Raw genomic sequence first — 21,011 nt, forward strand, 5'->3', positions numbered from 1 at the left:
GGATACCGATTGGAGGGGGGGCGTGGCTAAGGGAGGGGCAGGGAGAGTTCGAAATGGGCGGGGTAAGGGGCTAGATTGGAGAGTAGTGAGCATTGCGGGGAATTTAAAGCAACACATAAACAGGCACTAGATTCATGGCACATACAGCGATATAATACAATGTGGTAGGAAGCGCCTGGTGCGGGTGAAAAAAAATGAGGGAGTCCGCATAGAGCACTCTCCGTGACTGTAGACAAGAGTGCATATCGTACAGTAAACATACATCATATTGTCAGACTGAGCGATATAATACAATGTGGTAGGCAGCGCCTGGTGGGGATGGCAAAAATGAGGAGTCCGTGTTAAGCACTCTCCGTGATTGTAGACAAGAGTGCATATCATACAGTAGACATCAATCATTGTCAGACTGAGCCCAAACCCCTCAGTGAATAAACAGAAGCGTGTAATGGGCTAGCATGCCTAGTAAGTCATTCAAAAACAAGATCGCTAATAAAACTGTATAACAATCACGTAATGTATGCTAATAGCCCCAGTGCATGTACAGTAAATGCATTTAACCGCAGAGACACTGACACAGAAGTGGATTCGAATGATCAGCATATCCGGTGGTGATTACAGTATCTCAATGCAGGCAGAGTGTGCGCTGGGACAGACTGGTAAATTAGAGGGCAGAACGGGGGGAAAAAGGGGGTTTTATTTAAAAACCTGAGTGTCTGAGGTAGTGGAGATTAACAAAGCAAGGAATTACGTGGTGACGGTATTATTCCACTCATCTAAAGTGTTCAAACCTGAGGTGACCGAATCACACAGGGTCATCCACTTACATTCAGCCTTATTCAAAAGGGTTTTCATGTCCCCCCCCCCCTCCCTGTAGGGGAAGTGTGGGTCTTTCAGTGACTTGCCACCCGCAGTGTCCTTGCTCGAGAAAATGAGGGACAAGTGGCGCCGTTGCTACTTTGCACTTGATCCGGCTTTTATGTTGGATGATCCTTTTTCATCATCTGCGTAGTTTGTCCTACGTAGACTAGATCGCAAGGGCATTTGATCGCATAGATCGTTTTGTGTTCTGCAATTGGTGTGGCTCTTCAATTTGTATGTTCGTTCCATGTAAATGAAGTCCTTTGTATTGAGCATCAGTTCACAAACGCTGCAATTTTGGCACTTGTAGTGTCCGATGTCCGGGTCTAGTCCCCAAGCTGCAGTAATGGTATGTCTTTCATTGGGGGGGTTGAGGCCATGTGATGGCATGGACCAAGTGACTGGCGATATTCTGGCAGCGTTGGTATGAGAACAAGGGTGGGTTTTGGAATGGTTCATGAGCCCGAAGGATGGGCCAGTTTCTCTTGATGATTTTGCTGACTGTGTTGCTGTCAGGACTGAACTTGGATACAAAAGGGATCCTCGCCATTTGTTTCTTTGGTTGAGGGGTAAGAAGATTGTCTCTATGGCAATACCATGCCCTCTTCCTGGCTTGTTTAACAAGGCGACGTAGGTAGCCTCTGTGGAGCAACTTGTTGGTGTGTATTTCGGCTACCCTAAAGTAATCTTTGCGCCACTTACAATTCCGTCGGATGCGCAAAAATTGTCCATATGGAAGTCCACAGACAGCAACAAAGTACCTCATGCTACCTGCCAATTACGACCTTCTAATTTGGCTCCTTTACCCCATAGGTTGCGTCCACCGCAGCACCCTGACTCCATTGATTAATCCGACGCCAAGGCGCCCCGTCGCTTCCAGCACTGTCCCAGGTAACGCGATTTCCTACCCCTGTCTGACTCCAACCAGGGCCTTCTTTCTCCATAGATCCTACCAGATCCTTCTCAAGTCACCCCGCCGGACCTCTCCTCCGGTTTTTCCTACAGGTAATTGTTTTTCCCCCCCTCAGTCTCCCTTACCACCCCAACCCCGATTGCCCAGCCCATTCCTACACGGCCTAACTTTCTCCGGGTCACTCCACCCAGCCCCCACCAGCAACGCAGTGCCTTACACAGGCCGTTGTACTCAGTCTTTCTCCTACACATAGCGGCGATTACCGTGTGATTCTCTAGTAGACATACCGTCAATGGGGAGCACTATTCTACCTGCACCATGGTAACTACTGTGACCTTGCTGGCACCCGCTGATCAGTAGCCTGCGCTCTAGCCATTGACCACCCTTCTCCCCATGCCCATCACTTCATTAAGAAATGATCCTTGGGCTTAGATACATTGGCGCTCCGACTTGACTCGCCGGTCTGCAGGCGCACCATCCCCCCATACCCTTGTTCATTCTTGCGGCCCAGCTGATACACACCTTTCTCCCTGGAGCCTGCGCCCACGCTCGTAGCTTTCCTCCCCTCGAGCTTGTTCCACAGCTCCTTCCCGACCTGCCCGCCACCCTTGGTCTATGCATCCACCAGCCCGGCTCCCCCTCTGGGTTCACTTCCTCCCACTTTCTCTTTCTTTCCTTCCCTTTCGCCACCCTCATTGTTCCCTTTTGCCCCACAGCATTGAAAATGAGACAACCCCGTCCTGAAATTGGTCCCAATTGATCAGGGACCGAAACGTCGTCGACCCCACAGTGCTAATTGAGGAGCAATATTCAGCGTGGCTCTACTGAAATTGTGACTTGTGATTCTAAGTCACCTTAAATATGTCACACACTGAGCCACCCACTGTAATATTTGCACCTTGCTCACATCGCGCCGTCCACGCTGTTTCACCCCTTCACTTGCGTCGCCATCCATCACTTGTATATATTTGAGCACCAAGTATATTCTCGGTTGTCATTTGAAATGTTTGAAATTCGTGCTGTTCTCAGTATTCTATTTTGTCCTTGTTCTCCCTCTTATGAACCAAATATATAAGCAATTATTATACACGAATCATTGGAATAATTGTCCTTATTTACTTGCTGGTGTAATGCTTCGTGCATACCTTAACAATTGTCTTTTTAATTTTCACCTGTTGGGATACTGTATCTGTATAAACCTAGCCCTATTTTAGGCAGAAGACCCAGAAATTTCTACAACTGCCCAAGTTCATCGATGAGGCCTCCTAATGCCTCTGTTAGCTGTTTGGCATGCAAATTTCTTTGGTGTACAATTTTCTCAAGGAAGTCTCCAGCCAAAAAGATGGTTGTAGTTAATAGGCAAAATTGCTGTATTGACTTGCATCATCACCTGCAGTGAAGAGTGGAACTGGAGGTTGCGCTAAATTGGGGGGCTGTCAAAAGAGCACTCTGTGGTTGCTGCTGCATGTGCCAACTCTGTGGGCTGGTCTACCCTGCTACGGTATGTGCTTGCGTAAGGACATAGACTGCTGTGACCATTTTCCTAAATCACAAGATGAATAATCAGATTGCAGTCGGCCGACAGAAAAATCGCTTTCAGATTCTGCTACATTGTCTTCTCCCTCAGATGCTGTTAAGTACAGCATTCTGCCTCAGGTGTCCATACGTCAAGTTGGGGGGCCTAAGCAACAATGCTTCAAGATTCAATCTGTCTAAAAACTCATTTAAAATACTGTCCTACATGAATGTGAGCAGCTGAGATGGGTCAGTAAACAAGAAAAAAAACACTTCGCCACTCAGTAAAAAAAAAAAAAACAAGTGTTACTTCACCTTTACACATAAATACCATAACATGATGTGAGCAAGATGGAGCCAGCGTGAGTGCTCGAGCTGCTCTGCTCCTCACGCCAGACCCGTGAAATGATCGGCTAGCCGCCCTGGCTAGCCGCCCTGCGAGGCGATGTGGTCTTGGTTGATCGCTCCAACGCAGAGGCTGCTGGCGGGAGGCTCGGATTCTCGGCGACATGCTGCTTTTGACACTGCAGCTTATCTTCCTTCTATTTTCCCGGCGAACTTCCAAGCACTGCCCGCCTGGTGCCTGATTGTAGCTCTGACCTGGATAGCATTGCTCTCTACGTCTTTGGTCCCGGACTTTCACCTTTGGATTTCAGCAACTTCATCCACACGCAGATTTAGCGGGACACTGATACGGCTGTGGATACACTTGGGCAGCAACCTCATTATGAGTATCTGGGGAACCAGGAAGGGTGACAAAACGAAGACCGCACCCATCCCGAAGCCCAGAGAACCCAGAGACGCTGCATCCACGGAGGGAGCTGCAAAAGCCAGGCAAGAGGTTAGTGGTCATAAAGTTGGGCAAAGCAGGGGGAGGCGGGCTGCCCATAGACTTAAGACTCAGCATCTATGCAGCCTCCCCTAGCAAAAATGTTTCTGGGAGCTAAAGCCCAATCCTCAGGCATTAACTCCAAGTCCCTTGCGCCTGTGTCCCCCACCCCCTTGGCCTCACTGATTAGGCAGACCACACCAGTACCTGCACCTGGTTCACAGCAAGAGGCCGGCTCAATATTTAACCAAGAGACTGACCTCGCAGAGTCTGGACCCGGGGGAGGGCCATGCACCGACGCAACCACCAGACACCTCAGCCGGGCCACTGGACCCAGTCATGAACCCAGACATCTCCCTCTGTGCCTACTACAGGTCCTCTAAATGGGGCAACACATCTCTTCAACCCTGCCCTCTGCAGCACAGAACCTGGGCGATGGCCCTGACATTGATAAGCTTGGTGCCCCTCTTACAGCTCAGATGACCGGTATAGCCAACTTCTTCCAGAGTCTAGAAGCTCCTCTGGTGCACAATCTCCTTGGACCCCAGAAACTGGGCCTGAGCACTTCTACTCAGTCTCTGATGGCACACCCACCTCATCGGATGAGTGGGGGGTCTGATACAAGCTAGGGCGACAGTGATATCTCAACTAAAGACACTGGTACAGTTCAGCGGGCGAAGAAGCCCCGAAGCAAGGGTAAGTGGCGCAGCCATTCGAAATGAGACTATTCTGACTCTCAAATGTCTTATCCTCCTGGACGAGGATGATCCTAGCACAGCACAGTGGGGGGAAAAAACAAAAAACCTGCCTGTAGACACTGCTGAGACCTCCGCCTCTATACTAGCTTCCATCAGAGTTTCAGGAGGAGGTTCGGGTAGACAATGGCGCAGCCAAAGGTGCTGCCAAGAATCTTCAGGAAGGCTTAAGGCGGCTGAACAAAACATGCACTGACCTAAGCGACCGTGTTTCTATGGTAGAGGCGTGAACCGAGCACCTGGTAACCGAATCCACGGCAGCCAAACAGAACAAGTCCAACACTGCCTGCCTGGTAGACCTAATGTCCAAGATGGAGGAGCAGGAGAACAGCCAGTGCAGGAATAATCTCAGTCTGCTTGGTATTCCGGAGGGGAAGGAAGGAGACGACCCTAGGGGCTTCATCGTAAAGCTCCAGCAGGAATCCTTCCCTGACCAACCAGGCTGGGATTGGTATCACTGGGTGCAGAGGGCGCACCGCTTTCCCTTCAACCAGAGATGGCAGCACGACGGCAGCAATGACACCAGGGGGCAGCCAAGGGTATTCCTGGTTTACTTTGGCAATTTTCTCCTTAGGGCGAGCCTGGTCATAAATTAGCTGCATAACTCCAAAAAAGGAACTAATGGTATAACATTTTTCGCAAAACCCGACTTTTGCCACCAGACAGTAGAGCGGAGATGGCGTCTAAGACAACTGATTTCCCAGGTTCAACAGCTGGGGGCTGAGGTTTACCTAATGAACCCTGCCAGACTCCAAGTAATATACAACGGGGGCACCAAAGTCTATTTGTCCAAAGTTAAAGCTGGCGAATACTTAAATGAGCTAAAATCCAAGAATAGCCTTAGATGAAAAGTTTACCACCTAGGCCCTTGCTCTCCTTTTTTGTCAATTTCTTTCAGTCTTCTACAACCCTTTAAACCTCTTAGGGCTGTGGCGTTGCCCACTCTAGGGCAGCTCCATGTGAAGTATATGATTGACTAAGGGGGCAGCTCTTAGTTTCTTTTTTTTCTTGTCAAAAAGGGGGCTACTAGCCGATTGTATGATTTGTTTTTTTAGGCATGGTCGACAGTCGGGACTCGTGACTACCATCATTCAGGTCATTCCTGATTGCTCAGAAGGGGGGGTGGGTTGGGTGGTAGGGGTTGGACGGGCACCAAAAATGGCACAGAAGAACCAAGGGCACTCACTGGCGTGTACACTCTTACGCACTGACTTTTCAAGACATTGGGCGAGGTTTAAAAAATCACTAGGTGAAACACTCTAGGGCTCAAGAAATGCTCTTACTATGTTTCCTTTCAACACTCAAATGGCTAAGATAGACTCGCTCAGGCTTGTCTCCGCCAATATTTGCGGGCTGAATGATGCCTCAAAAAGGCAAAACGTAGTGCAAGGTCTACGCTCTCTTGGGGGTAACATAATCTGCCTCCAGGAGACCCACATAGAGGGCTCGCAGAAACACTTATTAGACACACTGGGGTTTAAAGTTGTGGGGGCCACTACACAGGGCGCCAAAAAAAGGGGTAGGAATCCCCGTGTTAAATCTGACTCACTAGGCAGATGGGTAATAACCGAATGCCACCTTCCTCTTAATCTTCCTTTCACCCTCTGTCCACTGTATGGCAGCAATACAGATGACCCTGGGATCATTAACCTGGTCTCAGAGGAATTAGCCCAGTGGCCCACCCCAATCGTCCTATGTGGCGATCTTAATATAAATCTGCCCAGTGAGTGGAAAACAGACAACAAATGGAGGTATAAAGGCAGAAAGCCCCTAGTATTCCAAGCACTAGCCAACCTACCTCAGACCCAAGGGCTAAGCGACATTTGGGCTAGCTTAAACCCCACGCAACCTGGCTACACCTACTTCTCTGCCCTGCACCACACATTTGTTAGATTAGACTATTTTTTCATTTCATCTTCGCTACTTAGTAACTGCACCATAGACATTGCATCTCGTTTTATGTCAGATCACAATCCTCTTATACTAAACATCAAGGGATTAGGGAACTGGACGGAGGCACCAATGTGGAGCTTTGAGCAAGCCCTCTTGCAGGATGTAGGCTATAGGGTGCACATGCAAGGCTGGATTCAGGAGTTCCTGGAAATAAACGCCGAACTGCCTCGACGACAGTCTGGGACACGCTAAAGGCAGGTGTTCAGGGCGAAACTTTGAGGTTTTCAGCTAGGAAGAATAGGAAGGAGAAGTCGCTAATTTGTGATTTTCAGGAAAAATGAAGGAGAGCAGAAACAAAACTGGTCCAAATGGTTAACTCAGGACCGGATATTGAGAATGTCCAAAAAGATGTAATTTTTGCGAAGGCAGAAATAGGAGCAGTATTTGCGGGAAAAACTGCAGGTAAATGGGCAACTTTGCAGGAAAAGAACTATGAGCGTAGTGCCTGCATTGGCCATCCCCTGGCCGTCCAAACCAGTCAACAAGCAGTGAAAAGCATGCAATCTAACTGGCAACAGGGACCAAGACCAATGACCCCAGTGCAATACAGAAGGATTCCAAGAATACTACACTGAGCTATACACGAAAGAACAACAGTGCAGCTGATTTAATTGAATGCGAGATAGCTAGCTACCTAAGCGAGGTCGACCTCAGACAACTTACCTCTGACAATAGCGAGCTGCTAGATCTCACCCTAACTTGGGATGATATTATGGAAGCCCCATCTAGCTTACCAGATGGAAAAGCCGCAGGAACAGATGGCATTCCTGTGGAATTTTCAAAAATCTTCGCTCCTCAAATAAATTTTTTACTGACTTGGTAATTCCTATCTTTAATGGGGTTCCCGCTCCTGCCTCCTAGTCTAACGCTAGAATATTTCAAAAACAAAAGAGGAGCACCATCAGAGACTGCTTGGAAAAAACAATCTAAGTGGGATGACTACAAAAGGAAAAGTTCTTCTTTTGTTTAAAAACCCCTCACTCACCAACCTGGTTGGTGACATGCTTCATCATCGGGGTCCACCCTGATAGCAGAGTGCCATCAGGGTGTGCTGCGACACCTGAATTACAGTGGAGCTGGTATTTGTGTGACGCTAGAATATCCATATACCCCAAAAAGGATAAGTCGCCGTTAGAAATGTGTTCATACAGAACCATCACACATCAACTGCGACTCCAAAGTTCTCTAAAATAATGGCAACTTGAATATCCTCTGTGGCGGAGTTCCTAGTCTCAGAATGGCAGCATGGCTTTATTCCGAAAAAGGGCACTACAGAACACGTTAGGCGGGCTATTACCCTGTTTGCTGCAGCGCAGGTAGTAGGAGACCCGATGTCATTAATACTACTAGATGCTGAGAAAGCATTTGACCGGGTCTCCTGGCGGTTCTTGTGGGCTGTCATGGGCAGGATGGGCTTTGGGCCAAGACTCACACAGGCAGTATGGGCTTTATACCAAAAGCTGACGGCCTATGTCTCTATCAATGGACGACTTGCTGAACAATTTAACATCTCCCGGGGCACTAGGCAGGGCTGTCCCTGTTTCCCCTTGTTGTTTTCCCTATAAATAGACCCATTCATTAGCAAATTGAAAGGAACCCCGCTATTATAGCAACCAGCATCCAGGGCAACAACACTAAAATTATGGCTTATGTTGATGACCTGGCCATAACTTCCCCTGATCACGAGAATGCTATACTGGCATTGGAAATGGAGGCACAGAAATTTGGGGAAATCTCGGGTTACGCATTGAACAAGAGATCCCAAATAATTATAAACGGGGAAATCACCTGGACCGACGCCCGGGTAGTGCCAAAAGCTAAATACCTGGGGTTGTCATTTCTGCGAACATCGAAATTGTAACGGAACTTATCCCCTCTCGTGGCAAACCAAGAAGGCCCTTAAACATATCAACAACCTTCACCTGACACTAGTTGGCAGATGCAACGTAATCAAAATTTCATACTTTCCTAAACTTATTTACTTTTTTCGTACCATACCCCTGGAATTCAGCAAAACTAATCTGCAGAAATTCCAGCAAATATTTACGCGGTTTATCTGGGCCTACTCACAACAAGGCGGGCTTTAAGGCAACTGTCTCTTCCCAGAGAGCGGGGCCGGTGGGCCTTCCCCAACATTGTTATACTACTGGGCCTCAGTTATGCAGTACAGCACTGAACTGGTGAGGGAACATGCCCTCTCACCTCTATCTGGGCTTGCCTCGCCTTTTCAGCTCCTACTGGGTGAAGAGCATCTGGGCTGTCTCTTCCGACCGACCTCGTTTGGATACTACAAACTTGTGAGATTCAAGACCCTAATGAACTCCAAGGACTTCTGAAATATCTGCAGAATATTTGGGCTGGGAAGATTGAACTATTACTCTCCTATCGTGGCAAATTGTAATCTCCCCGCTATCTTCGGTAGGTCCTTCTCAGATCGGCACAAGGCAGGCATCAAAATGGGGGATCTCATTACCAGTGAAGGAGTCAAATCATTCACAGATCTGCAATCTAAGTACGGTCTGAAAAATCAAGATGCCTTTAAGTATCTCTCCATACGGGATTTTCTTTCCAGAAATGTTGGGGGCACCGCAGGGTTCACGGAAGTGGAACTTCTCACACTGCATGACACTGCAACTCCTCGGATAGGTCTTATCTACAACATACTAAATAGACAAACCCATTACGACTTACTGAAAATAGCTGATAAGTGGCACACCAAACTTGAATCCCGACACAGCACGTTTTTTAATTCCTTATAACTCCATTCTGCTGTCCGCCAAACTGCAGGCACAACATTTTAAACCATATTTTTTTCTGTACATTACCCCGAGTAAAATTGCCAAATGGGGGAGTCGGCAAAGGGACAATGTGCTCCCGGTGTTTTAACTTTGGCGCCAACTCAGTTCACATATTTGCAACCTGTCCTAAACTTGCTCCACTCCTCTAAGATACAGGAATATCTTGGGAAAGTCACCACTCAGACTATTGTGCTAACCCCCAGTCATCCTGTTGGGTACCCAGCCCAAAACCATTAGGAATAAAGGTGGGGTATTAATTTTTATTGCAATGGCAGTGTGGCGAATCTGTGTCTCACTTCCGCATGGTTAGATGCCGACCCCCCCACCATTTTCTCAGTGGCTGGCTAGGCTAGTTGCAACCTACCATCTGGAGAAAGTGGTCTATGCCAGTAAAGGTCGTAAAGGGCGGAAGAAGGGCCTGGGCGTATGGGAAGTGTTCACGTCTTGGCTGGAGCAGCCGGGGTAGTCCTGCCTGCGTTCTCTCCTTAGCTTGTCTTCTGCCTTTTCTTCTCTCTGCTCCTAATTTTTCCACTCTCGTGCCTTTAGGGTAACACCTCTGACCTAGTGTTCTTGCATTTAGCACATTGTCCTTTTGTCCTTTTTTTCTTTTTCTTCTCGTCCTTTTTTTTCTTCATTTCATTAATTTTTTCGCTTCAACAGTGTTATCTACTCATGACCTGTCTCTTCTTTCTGTGTCACTGATTCGCCAGTTTAAATGGGGTGGGGGTTGGGGGGGTGGTTTGTTTAAATGTCCTACCTCTGTATTTTTTTTGGACACTGCAAAATAAAAAATAAAAATACGACAGCATACTTAATAGGGCTAGGGGTGAGCCCAATCCAGTCAGTGTTAGATCACTATGGCACTGACATGTAATCGGTTGATTTAAGTGGGAGACAACTATTAGTCTGAAAATACACATTTGAAAATAAACCTGGGCCCACAGGAGGTCGAATCACAGGCCACATGGGCTGAACACCCCATGGGGGAAATCCTGTATAGCCTTATATGAAGGCCTATTGTGTTTCCTGCATGTGTGAACTGTTTAAGGGGAAGGCATCGCTGGAAAGAGGGTAGACTCTTCCCTTTACAACAATGCTTCCCTGAAATCTGGGGATGCATCAGTGTCTGCAAAAACTCCACCTGAAGTTGCGTAGCAGTTCCCCACCTGTTCCACATCCAGTGGAGATGTGATGTCTGCAGCACGCCAATGGCTGGTGGGGCCAAATCAAATCCGCTTGGCCCCACCCATTTCTTAATAAAAGAACTTTCAGTGCAAGCTCTAAGGGGTTTCCTTTAAACACCTCCTATAGTCAGCCAATGGCTGTCAAATGCACTGGGGAGGTAGTGCAGGTGTTGGCCGACACATGCATCGAAAGGGTAATACAATGCAAATTAACTGCCTAGACTAGAGTAGCTTCATCTCATAATAGCCTTGTGACGGTATATCATGAGGCTTAGAATTTGCCTCCTGTTCTATGTTCTGAAATATCCAAGCAGGTGGGTTGCTCCATTCATGAAATTGCAAGTGTGGTCTAGAGTCTGGCTTTGTATATTATGAGGCCTTCTTTGGGGTTGCTCCAGGTTCTGTTCTAATTTTTGTTATTCCTTTTGTAGTTCTTGGCATGCTTCATAGCCCTTTGGGAAATGTTCTTGGAAAACCACCCATGGGGTTCCTGCCAATGGATTCACTTGGCTCATCTGACTTGGTTGACAAGATTCCTGCAAATCTGCTAAGAAACTCTCGTCTGGATAGATCTATTTTGGATTCTCGCTCAAGCAGCCCTTCTGACTCCGACACAAGTGGATTCAGCTCTGGCTCAGATCATCTCTCTGATTTAATTGTAAGAATGCCCTTTTCAAAGATTTGTGCACATTGTGATTGCTGTTGTGAAAAGTACCTTATTCCCAATAATCTGTATGCATTTTGGAGGAGAAAAGGCTTTGTGGTTGCGAATGTGTTTGAGGTAACCTGACAACTTAAGATTTCCTGTGCCACAGGTATGACGTAAATGTTTCTCAAAGACTACCTTTTATTTCTGCTGAATTGCCAGGATAAGCCTGCCTTTGACCCCTTACACAACTATTTGTGCCTACATCTTAGTTCTTTTTGCTTACCCACAAGGCTTTTTTTTTTTTTTACTTGGGATGTTGCATACCCCCAATAGGTGTAACCTAGTGATGGGGGGTAAAAGGAATATTGCCTGCCCCTTTGCAGCTTGAGTACATTCTGTGGGTGTTTTTTGGGAGGGGAGGGGTGGAGGTGGGGGTAGATGGGGAGGGGGGGGAAGAGGGTGGGGGACGTCAGATCCTAAATGACAAAAGCGGTTTGGTGGCATTAAGACTGGGCATTTAAAAAGTGGTTTGAGTAACCTGCAGCGATTTGATTCTTGCTCTCCACATCAGAGGTGTTCTCTTTGCTGGCAAAGTTTGGATTATACACTGATTTAGTCTGCACAGAGCATGTGTAATCACAGCGACACATGCTGCGTACAGAATATTACACTTAAAGCATCTATTCTTAGTGTCGTGATCTATATTCACATGTGCCCATTCACTTTTGTATATAGCTTCTTGCATGGGCGTCACATGTACCTGCCCAACACCATCTTTACCCTCCCCTAATGTGCAAAAAATAATGAACCATCGAGCGGATGACCATGTGCTTTGCCAACTGAGGGAGGAGTCCTTATTCCTCAGGACTTCAAAGAAAAGCAAGTTACAAACTCAAGACTAGATGAAATGAGCATGCAGGGCATGTGAATCTACAGCACTACACGCAATTAGCAGATGCTTACAAGGTAAGTAGCAATCCTTTATTCACATACAGAAAGACCTCCCTTCAAAACATATGGGTTCTGCTCCACCTAGACAATGTTTAAGTAAGATTTTTTTTTTAGAGGTGACGAGAATGATTGTCTGCATTTAAGTCCCACTAATCTACCCTCCTTGGGGCATAGGGACTTCTAGGGGTTAGTTGAAGTAAGCATTCATTGGATTCAGTTCAAATTTTATAGATCAAAGTATACACGTGTGGGCTTCTCTGAAAGGTTACTGTTGGCCAACAAAGTGGTTTGCAATTCAGCAGTGTAGCATGCAAGGCTAATTTATGCTCAAGATTTCCTAATGAGCTGTGAAGCAAGTCAAGAATTGCACAACAATTTAGATAGTTGTACAAATGTAACACATGGGAAGTGTTCAATAAAGTTAAACTAGTGAAAACCTTGCTGGCGTATATTGTTAAGCTATGCTTTAAAGCGTGCCTGTTTTTTTTTGGGGGGGGGGGTTGGGGGGTATAGAGAAGGTAGAGAGGAGTGTTTGTATAGTCACCTGCTAAATTTTACACTGCTCTCCAGTGTGCTCTGACCCCTTAAAGTCAGAATTGGGTTAAAACCTGATTCACATAAGGCTGTAGAATAGTGCAGAAATACACCCATGGCATGGAAAGTTAAATGGCACTTGTAGAGTGCAGTAACAATTATTCATTCACTAGTGACAGTGAAAACATGGCATCAGGCCTACCCTGTGTAACATGGCAGGAGCATCTTGAACCATGCTGCTCAGAAATGTTAATCACCCTTTTGACAGATAAGACCCAGATTTTAAATCTTGCCCCAAAGCTCAACTCACTGCCTACATGTTGGTGTGCATAGTATTTTGAGTACTCGCTCACCTAAGAAATGGCATGTTTCTTCCTGTTACAACACCCACAACGATATTATTGCTGGTCAGGCTGTAGCTGGCACATTGCGAAAGTCCAAGTATAGAATATACACTTTATATTTTACCTGTTACAGTTACATGTTCTATTGAAAGCCTTTAATATGTAATAAAGATCTAACAGTTTATTTTATTTTTACTATATGTATCGGAAATGCAACTTTCAGAAAGCTACCGTTCCCTACCTGAAGCAGTTGGATACTAATTTACAGTAACTCCAACTGCCCAGATGGTGCTTGTCACAAATTAGGTGTAACCAAGGAATAAACTTCTCGCAGATGCAATAGCTTGGGAGTGGGAAATAGCTTTTCTACTCCGGCATGAAAAACAGATAGAATGGGCTAAAGAACATTACTTCAAGGGTAATTTCCTGTTCCAAGTAAATTTTCAGTGAAGTCTGGAAGCTCCCAATGTTTTTTCCCCTAGTCTGCATGGCACCAAACTAAGTGATAGCAAAGCTACCCCAGAATTGATTGACCACAGAAGAGGGGACTGCTTATTAATTATAAATGTTGCATTTCATTGAAAAATCAAAAGCAATAGTTGACATGAATTAATAAGGAGTACAGTGCATCCAATTGCCCCGTCCCAATACATTAGCAGATCTAAAACCCCACCCACATAAAAAGCAACGACTGGTTAGAGCACTATCACAAGGTGGCAAGGGAGATTCTGGGTTGCAGCCACGCATTGCTAAAACTAATTAGCTAGGGTTGCAGTATTAGATAATCTACTCTAGAATGTACCTGCATGTGGAGCGTTTGGTGATTCTGCCGGCAGAGCAAAAGATGTTTGCTGACATAAGTGCGTAGATGGAATCAAATCAAGGTTGTGAAGTGGGAGGCAAGAGTTTGGCATATAGTATGTTAGATCCGTAATCCAATCTTTGAATTTAATTGCCTGCCTAGGCCATCGATTGGTGACTCGTCTCTTAGCAATAGGGCCAGTTCCACATACCTTCAATATGCAGCATCTGATGGACATCTAGCTGCAGATTCCTTACCTTTGAATTTCCCAGGCTTCAGACTGGATCCAAAAGCATTTTATTTGAGCAATACCCTTGCACACAGATAGGTGTCGTTGGTTGCCTCCATGTGACGTCTGCGTCAAATCCACCATTGTGATGTCCGCATCACCTATACAGGTGCCACTCGTGACGCTGACGTCCCTCACCTTTCTGCATTAGTTAGCATAGATCCGTGAAGAGCTACTCTGTCACTTTGACAGTTTATTGTTTTGTCCTACCCTTTTGGGGTGTAGGATGTCCAGGAAGACTTATGGATTAGAGCTGTGCAGTGCCGATCACTGCGCCTTGTTAATAGATTCCTCACCTGGGTTCTTTGGTGCCTGGAGAAAGACCACGACTCAGTCTTGCTCTGACTTCTGGGTCATAGCTCCGAAAGCTTTTAGGAAGCAGTCCCTAAAGTTACTTGTGGCCCAGTGCCTGGCACCTCATCGTTTGCCCCGAAGGTTTTGTTCTCCATCCCAGTCAAGAGGAAGGCCCAGGCATTACTCCAGGATCCCTAAGTCTGTCCTCTCAAAGCTATGAGTCAGTCAGTAAGAAGCATAAACGCAAGGAATCGCTGCATTCTAGGCTCCTCATTCAGCTGAACCTGTGCTGGCGCCATGCCACCCCACCACTACTGGTGTCTGAGCGTCCCCCGCCCAGCTAAAAACTGATGTAATGTGCCTCCTATTTGGGCAGCCTGAACTTGCCTGTGTGGATTCAGCCTTGTAGGCTCAGTGGGCTCCATCGGGTTTCACTTCAGCAGCTGAGGCACTGATTACCACCCCCTGGATCCAGACCAATGTAGGCTGTGCCAATGTGACCTTCCCCGGCCCCCACATATAGCCTTGTGGCAGCGCCAGTCCCATTCTCATCCCAGATGAGCTGGATCGGTGCCTGCCGGTGCTGACAGAATCCTTTGGTCCTAGGTCCACTACTCTGTTCTGAAGGGCGAGGAATGAAAGAAATTTGTGAGGCGGTCACTGGACTCTTTACAAGACCCCAGTCAGAGCAAGTGATGAACTGGTATGAAGAAATGGGTAAGGCCAATAGTCTGGACACATCCCGATTTCTGGTCTGCCCCAACCGCTACAAATGAGCTTCAAACGTCACAGTGCTACAAAGGGAAGCTGAGGCCCTGGACCTTCAGCTTCCTTCTGTGGCAGTCGAACTAATATCTTGACTGAGGTCCTGCAGCCGGGTGTCTCCTTCTCAGAACCCCTCCTGCCTTCTAAGGAGATTTTGACGGAGTTCCTACTAGGAACCTGGTCCAAGCCCAGCACAGGGGCTCCTTTAAATAAGACAGTCGCTTGCCACGATCACCCTGTTCCGGGCTATCTAAATTTCCTCACCAACAACCCTGCCACTAGATTGGTCCAAGCCTCAATCACAGGGTGTATTCCCTTCTGCACCGTAGACCAGGAATCCAAGAGATTAGATAGTTGGGATAAGAAAGGGTTTTCTTCCGCCAGCCTTGCATTGTGATCTGAACACCGCATGCCTATTGGGCTGTTAGTTCCACTTCCTGTGGGAAACCGTTGGGCAAGTGCTGCCACAGGTCCAGAAGGAGGCCTGGGCCATCCTCCTATGGAGTGTCAGATGGGAGAAATATGTCAAAGTTTGTCATTCGTTGTGGGCTTGACACGACAGACTTGCTGGGCAGAGGAATCACATTGACTCTGGCTGTTTGCCGCCACGCCTGACTGAACTTCTGGCTTTACTGAGGATGCCCAGGCTTCCCTCATGGAAATGCCCTTTGATAGCACCTTTCTCTTCTGAGACAAAGCAGGCATGGCCTTGCAGAAATGTAAGGACTCGCGGCTAGTGAAAGTCATTGGGCCTCTTGGAGTTCCATTGTCCCCTGTCTGATTTTTTTTTTTTGCCCCTTTTGTGGCTACAGCATGGAATTTCAGCCGTACCATACCCCAGCCGCAAGTTCAGCAATCTCTGCACTGCCGTGTTTAGTTTGTGCTGACTACATGGGTTGGGTGGTCGGAGCCAAGCGCCCTCCGTGTCCAACCCCTCCTAAACTAGCCCTTCAAGATCATGGGTGGCAGGATCGAACCCCTCCACCACTGGCTAAACATCTCATCAGGCAGGTGGGTTCTTCAGATAGTCCCCTTCACACTACCCCATCCCTCATGCCTCCAACTTGCAACCAGTTGAGGGAGAATCACCTGACTTGCTTCAGAAGGAAGTCTTGACTCTCTTGGCCAAGGGAGCCATAGTGTTCCAGAGCCAGAAGTAGGCTGTGGTGGTTCCCCATACCTGCTGGTCCCAAATGAGGAAATGGTCTTGCACACTATCCTAGCTCTGCAAGCACTCAACTAATTCCTCAAAGGAAAAGTTCAAGATTCGGTCTCTGGCTTAGGTCTAGTCTGCCATAGACCCGGGAGACTGGATGGTAGCTTTAAACTTGAACGTCATTTTTTTTCACATTCCCGTCCTGCCTGCTCATCAGCACTACCTGTGGTTTACAGTAGCCACAAGCACTTTCAGTTCACTGTGATCCTCTTTGGCTTATCAACGCTCTCGGTTGTTCACCAATGGTGTGGCAGTGGGCACAGCTCATCTTGGCAAATCAGGGTTGCCAGTCTTCCACTATCTCAATGACTGGCTAAAGACTAACTCTCCCTAGGCTGTTGTCTCTCACCTCAAGAGCATGTGAACCTCCTGCATTCACTGGGATTCACCATAAAAATGCCAAAGTCACAACTGACTCACTCTCCGACAAGTGCAGTTTCGTGCCTATCCTGAGTTACTAGCTCAGGGTATTCAGGCAATGATGAATGTTTCAGCGTCTAGCCAGGATTTCTGAGAATGACTGAGGCTGCTGGTCCTCATGGCCTGCTTTTAATGCATGCCAGATGGTATATGCAGGCTCTGCAGTGGGACCTGATGTCCCAGGCAGCACATCATCCAGGAAATCTCAGACATATTTCATAATGCTTGGGAACTGCACAGTACCAGCAGTGGTGGCTGACAAACCGCGATTGAGTCCGAGGCAGACCCTTTTTTTTTTTTTTTTTTTTTTTACTTCCCCAACCAGATCCGTGAGAGAGGAGTCCCTCCTGGGATGAGGCAGCCATTTGTGAGGTAGAGATCAGGACTCTGATCTCTGGTGGAATCCCGACTCCACATTAACTTGCTACTGCTCTGAAGGAAGAAAAGCTTTTGAGGCTTAGGAAATCACTCAAACAAGGGAAGGCTGTTTCAGGTGTTCACATCGCCGTGTGATACTGCAACAAGCTGGGCAGGGTGGCTATCATGGACCCTTTGTCAAGAGGCCAGGTCTCTGGACATGGCTGGAACAGCAGTGCCTATCCTTGGTGGTTCAAAACCTGGCGAGTTCCCTGAATGCCAGGACAGGCGAACTCTGCCTTTGATGCCTAGCAGATCACTAATGGAGTCTCCATCCAGAGGTGGCGCAAGGTCTTTCAGCAGTGGGAAAAACCTTGGTAAGATCGATTCGACTCTGCTAAGGACTTGCATCATCAGCAGTTTTGCGCGTTGAAGTTTCCAAGGCGGCTCTCGCTCTGATGCTTTTCAAGTGGCGCTCAGGCCTCCTGTAAGCCTTTCCACCCACACCACTCATGCCAGGAGTGACTGGGCCAAAGTCCTTCTTGTGGCTCCAGACTGGGCATGGAAAACACGGTATCTCCAGCGTCTCCAATTAAGCATCAATCCTCTGATCGGGCTGACCCTTCAGGAGGATCTTCTGTTGCAGCAGCAGGGGAGGGTGCTTCACTTGAACCTGCCAACTCAATGCCTTATGTGGAGTTTGAGCGCCGGCAGTTGGCATTCTACCTTCATCCCAAAGTTTCAAACGTTATTTTGGCAGCCAGGTGACCCTCCGCTAAGACTACACCTGCCGGTACAAACAAATTGTTAAATTCTGTACAGGAAGGTCTATCTATCCTTTCTGGTTCCCTCTTTAGTCTCTTTATTTTGACCTGAGCCCAGCAGGGCTCTGCTCTGGCACTCTCAAAGGGTACCTTTCGGCCTAGTCTGCCTTTTTGAGATGCAAGATTGACCCTCTTTATTAAATACTCTTATTTGTAAATAGATTTCTCAAGGAGCTGGTACATGGTTCCAACTTCCCCATTCATCGTACTTCAGTGAGTACCTTAATTTAGTTCTTACCTTCCTGATGTGTGCTCCTTTCAAACCTTTGAACAACTGGCTGCTCACCATCAAAACAGCCTTTTATTGGCAATAAACATCTGACACGAGGGTGAGCCATTTGCAAGCAGTCATCCAAGCCTTTGCACGAGGGACTCTTACCGAAGTGGTAACACCATTCCATGTCAGGCAATCTGGTGCCCTGCCCGCTTTCTCGGCATCCCTCTAAAGAAGAGGAGCGACTCTCCTTCGGACCTATAAAGAGCATTGTCGTTCTACCATGACCACACGAGTTCCCGGTGGACTAATAACCCTTGTTGATACATGGGAGTGAAGAAGGGTCATGCAGTGCCGAAAAGGATGTCATTTCAGGCCGCCCTTTGCCTCATTCCGCTGTGTTCTGGCCAAAAAGCAGTCCCCTAAAGTCCTAAGTTTATTCTGAGAGCTAAGGCTACTCCCTCAGCATTGCAATGTGGAGTCCCACTTATCGACAATTGTCAGACAGCAAGTTTTGGGCATCCTTGCTCACATTCACTATACAGTGCTGTCTGGACAGTCCAGTCCACAGGGGTTGACCTTTTTGGCCACTCTGTCCTGCAGGACTTACTGGTCTAAACTTGTCCGCAGTCCCTCCAGGGAGGGTAGTGCTTAGGCATCTAGCCGCATACTCATTACCTGTGAATAGATAGCTATCAGATGGACAAGTTACTTTCCTTTAACACTTTATGTTGGGCATGATCTAGGCGACAATTCCTTAGACCTCCATCCTCACCACAAAGCATACAGTTTTTTTTTTTTTAGCCTCCGGGCTGTTCCCATGCAGGGCCCTAGTTCAGAAACACAGCAGTGTCTGTGCACTTCATGGCTCCTGGTGTGGAAGGTCATGAAAAGTAACTGACATCCGCATGTCAAGCTGGTTCCTATATAGGTGACGTGGAAGTCTCTACTGCAGAGATGAGTTGCGCGGAGCCAACTAATCCCACCTACAGGCATGCAAGTGTATTGCTCGAAGAAAAGTCTTCTGGATCCGGTCTGACACTTGGGAAATTCAAAGGTAAGGTATCTGTGGCTAGATCAGGGCTACCAGATAAGGCATTACCAAAGGCACGTAACTCGTCCTGCCAAGTCTTTGATGTGCCACAAAAGAGCAATGGGGAAGGGGGCCGAGTTTAACAAGAGATCATCTCTATAGTGATGGAGAGCAGTACACCTCCAAGCTAGATAAAGGAAATCCACACCTACCATCCTGCATGTAGCAGAAGTATCGTCCAAAGTTCAAACCTGTGCAGTCTGGCATTAGTGTAGTACGCCATGTGGAGGAACTTGTAATAGATAATTCAGAGTCTAGTATTGGACTCTCTGCCCTGCTCGTGCACAGCAATGTTTCCACTGCTCATCCAGAAGTGTCCATCCACATTTCCCACTGGGAACGTACCTGCCCCAATAACCACAAGTTTTCCCTTGGATCTCCATTGATATTCATAAGCATTTCAATAGTTGCAACCACATGTAAGAATCCCTGATCACTTAATAGACTATCTTAAGTGTAGACATTTTTCTTTGTTTAGGCAATGTGCACAAAGATTTAAGAACATATAATATGCAGGCTAAACCCAGGCTACAGTGGTGAAGTTATTCTGATTGTACGGAGAGTTAAGGTAGCTATATAGGATTAATTTAGCTGAATGTTTTTACAAAACCGCTTAAATCTTTCACAAGCCTTTTTCTGTAAAAGAGATGGATAGTAGGACCGTGTAGCCAATAGGCTATAAAAATACACTTGGAGGATGCCACCTGCACTCTCAGCCAAACCCTAATCGCAGATTTGAATGCTATGAATCTCAAATTAATAAATTCCCTTCCCACCCATTAAGCAGGTAATCTGCTGGAGCCAGTCTTTAATATTCCAGGTCTAATGTCAGACCCACCTATTCCACTATGGTCTGACCATTTTGCAGTTCCCTTTTCTGTATCCTGTAAACGCCTCGAAGGACAAAGTCCAAACCTTGACCAGAAACTGGTTGTGATTCAATACACTCCTTTAATGCCTACCTCCTGAGGTCTATATCTGTTAACCAATGATAGGTTGGTCTAGTTCAACCCTATGTTAAGAGACTCCCTAAGGACGCTACCAGCTAGGCCAAAATCTGTGCTCCTCTGTGGTTCAATAAACCATTGCAGACCGGTTTGGGCAAGCGCATTGAAAGGGCATGGAAGAAATTATGACACAAACAAAATAAATATAAAGGCACTAAACCAATACCACTTGCGTTTCATGACTTCACGTGCGGTTATATTCAGAAAAAAATGCTCAAGCACAAAACTGCCTCAAAACGCTTTGTAAAGTGGTTAAAGATCTGTCCGACCTTACCAACACCTCACTAACCCAGCCTCAATGTCAGGAGCTCGCTGACTTCCTTAACAAGGTAACAGATATTCCTGTAGTTTTGGAACTTTCATAGATTCCCATAGCTTGTATCATTCCCCGTCGTCGGAATAGGAGTCTCGGTAAACAAAATAACATAGCAGTAAAGTACAAAAGAG

At 47.0% G+C, this 21,011-nt stretch overlaps 1 protein-coding gene across 6 annotated transcripts in view; it reads left to right on the top strand.

Moving 5' to 3' along the window:
• CPEB1 (cytoplasmic polyadenylation element binding protein 1) overlaps window positions 1-21,011 on the top strand; it is a 640,111-nt gene that overhangs the window by 345,882 nt on the left and 273,218 nt on the right. For all 6 annotated transcript variants that reach the window (XM_078684985.1, XM_078684979.1, XM_078684981.1 and 3 more), the window contains exon 4: window positions 11,237-11,463. In XM_078684985.1, coding sequence (XP_078541111.1) covers window positions 11,237-11,463 — 227 coding nt within the window. The remainder of the gene's footprint in view (window positions 1-11,236; window positions 11,464-21,011) is intronic.

Source organism: Lissotriton helveticus, chromosome 3_2, assembly GCF_964261635.1.
Source record: "Lissotriton helveticus chromosome 3_2, aLisHel1.1, whole genome shotgun sequence".
Lineage (NCBI taxonomy): Eukaryota > Metazoa > Chordata > Amphibia > Caudata > Salamandridae > Lissotriton > Lissotriton helveticus.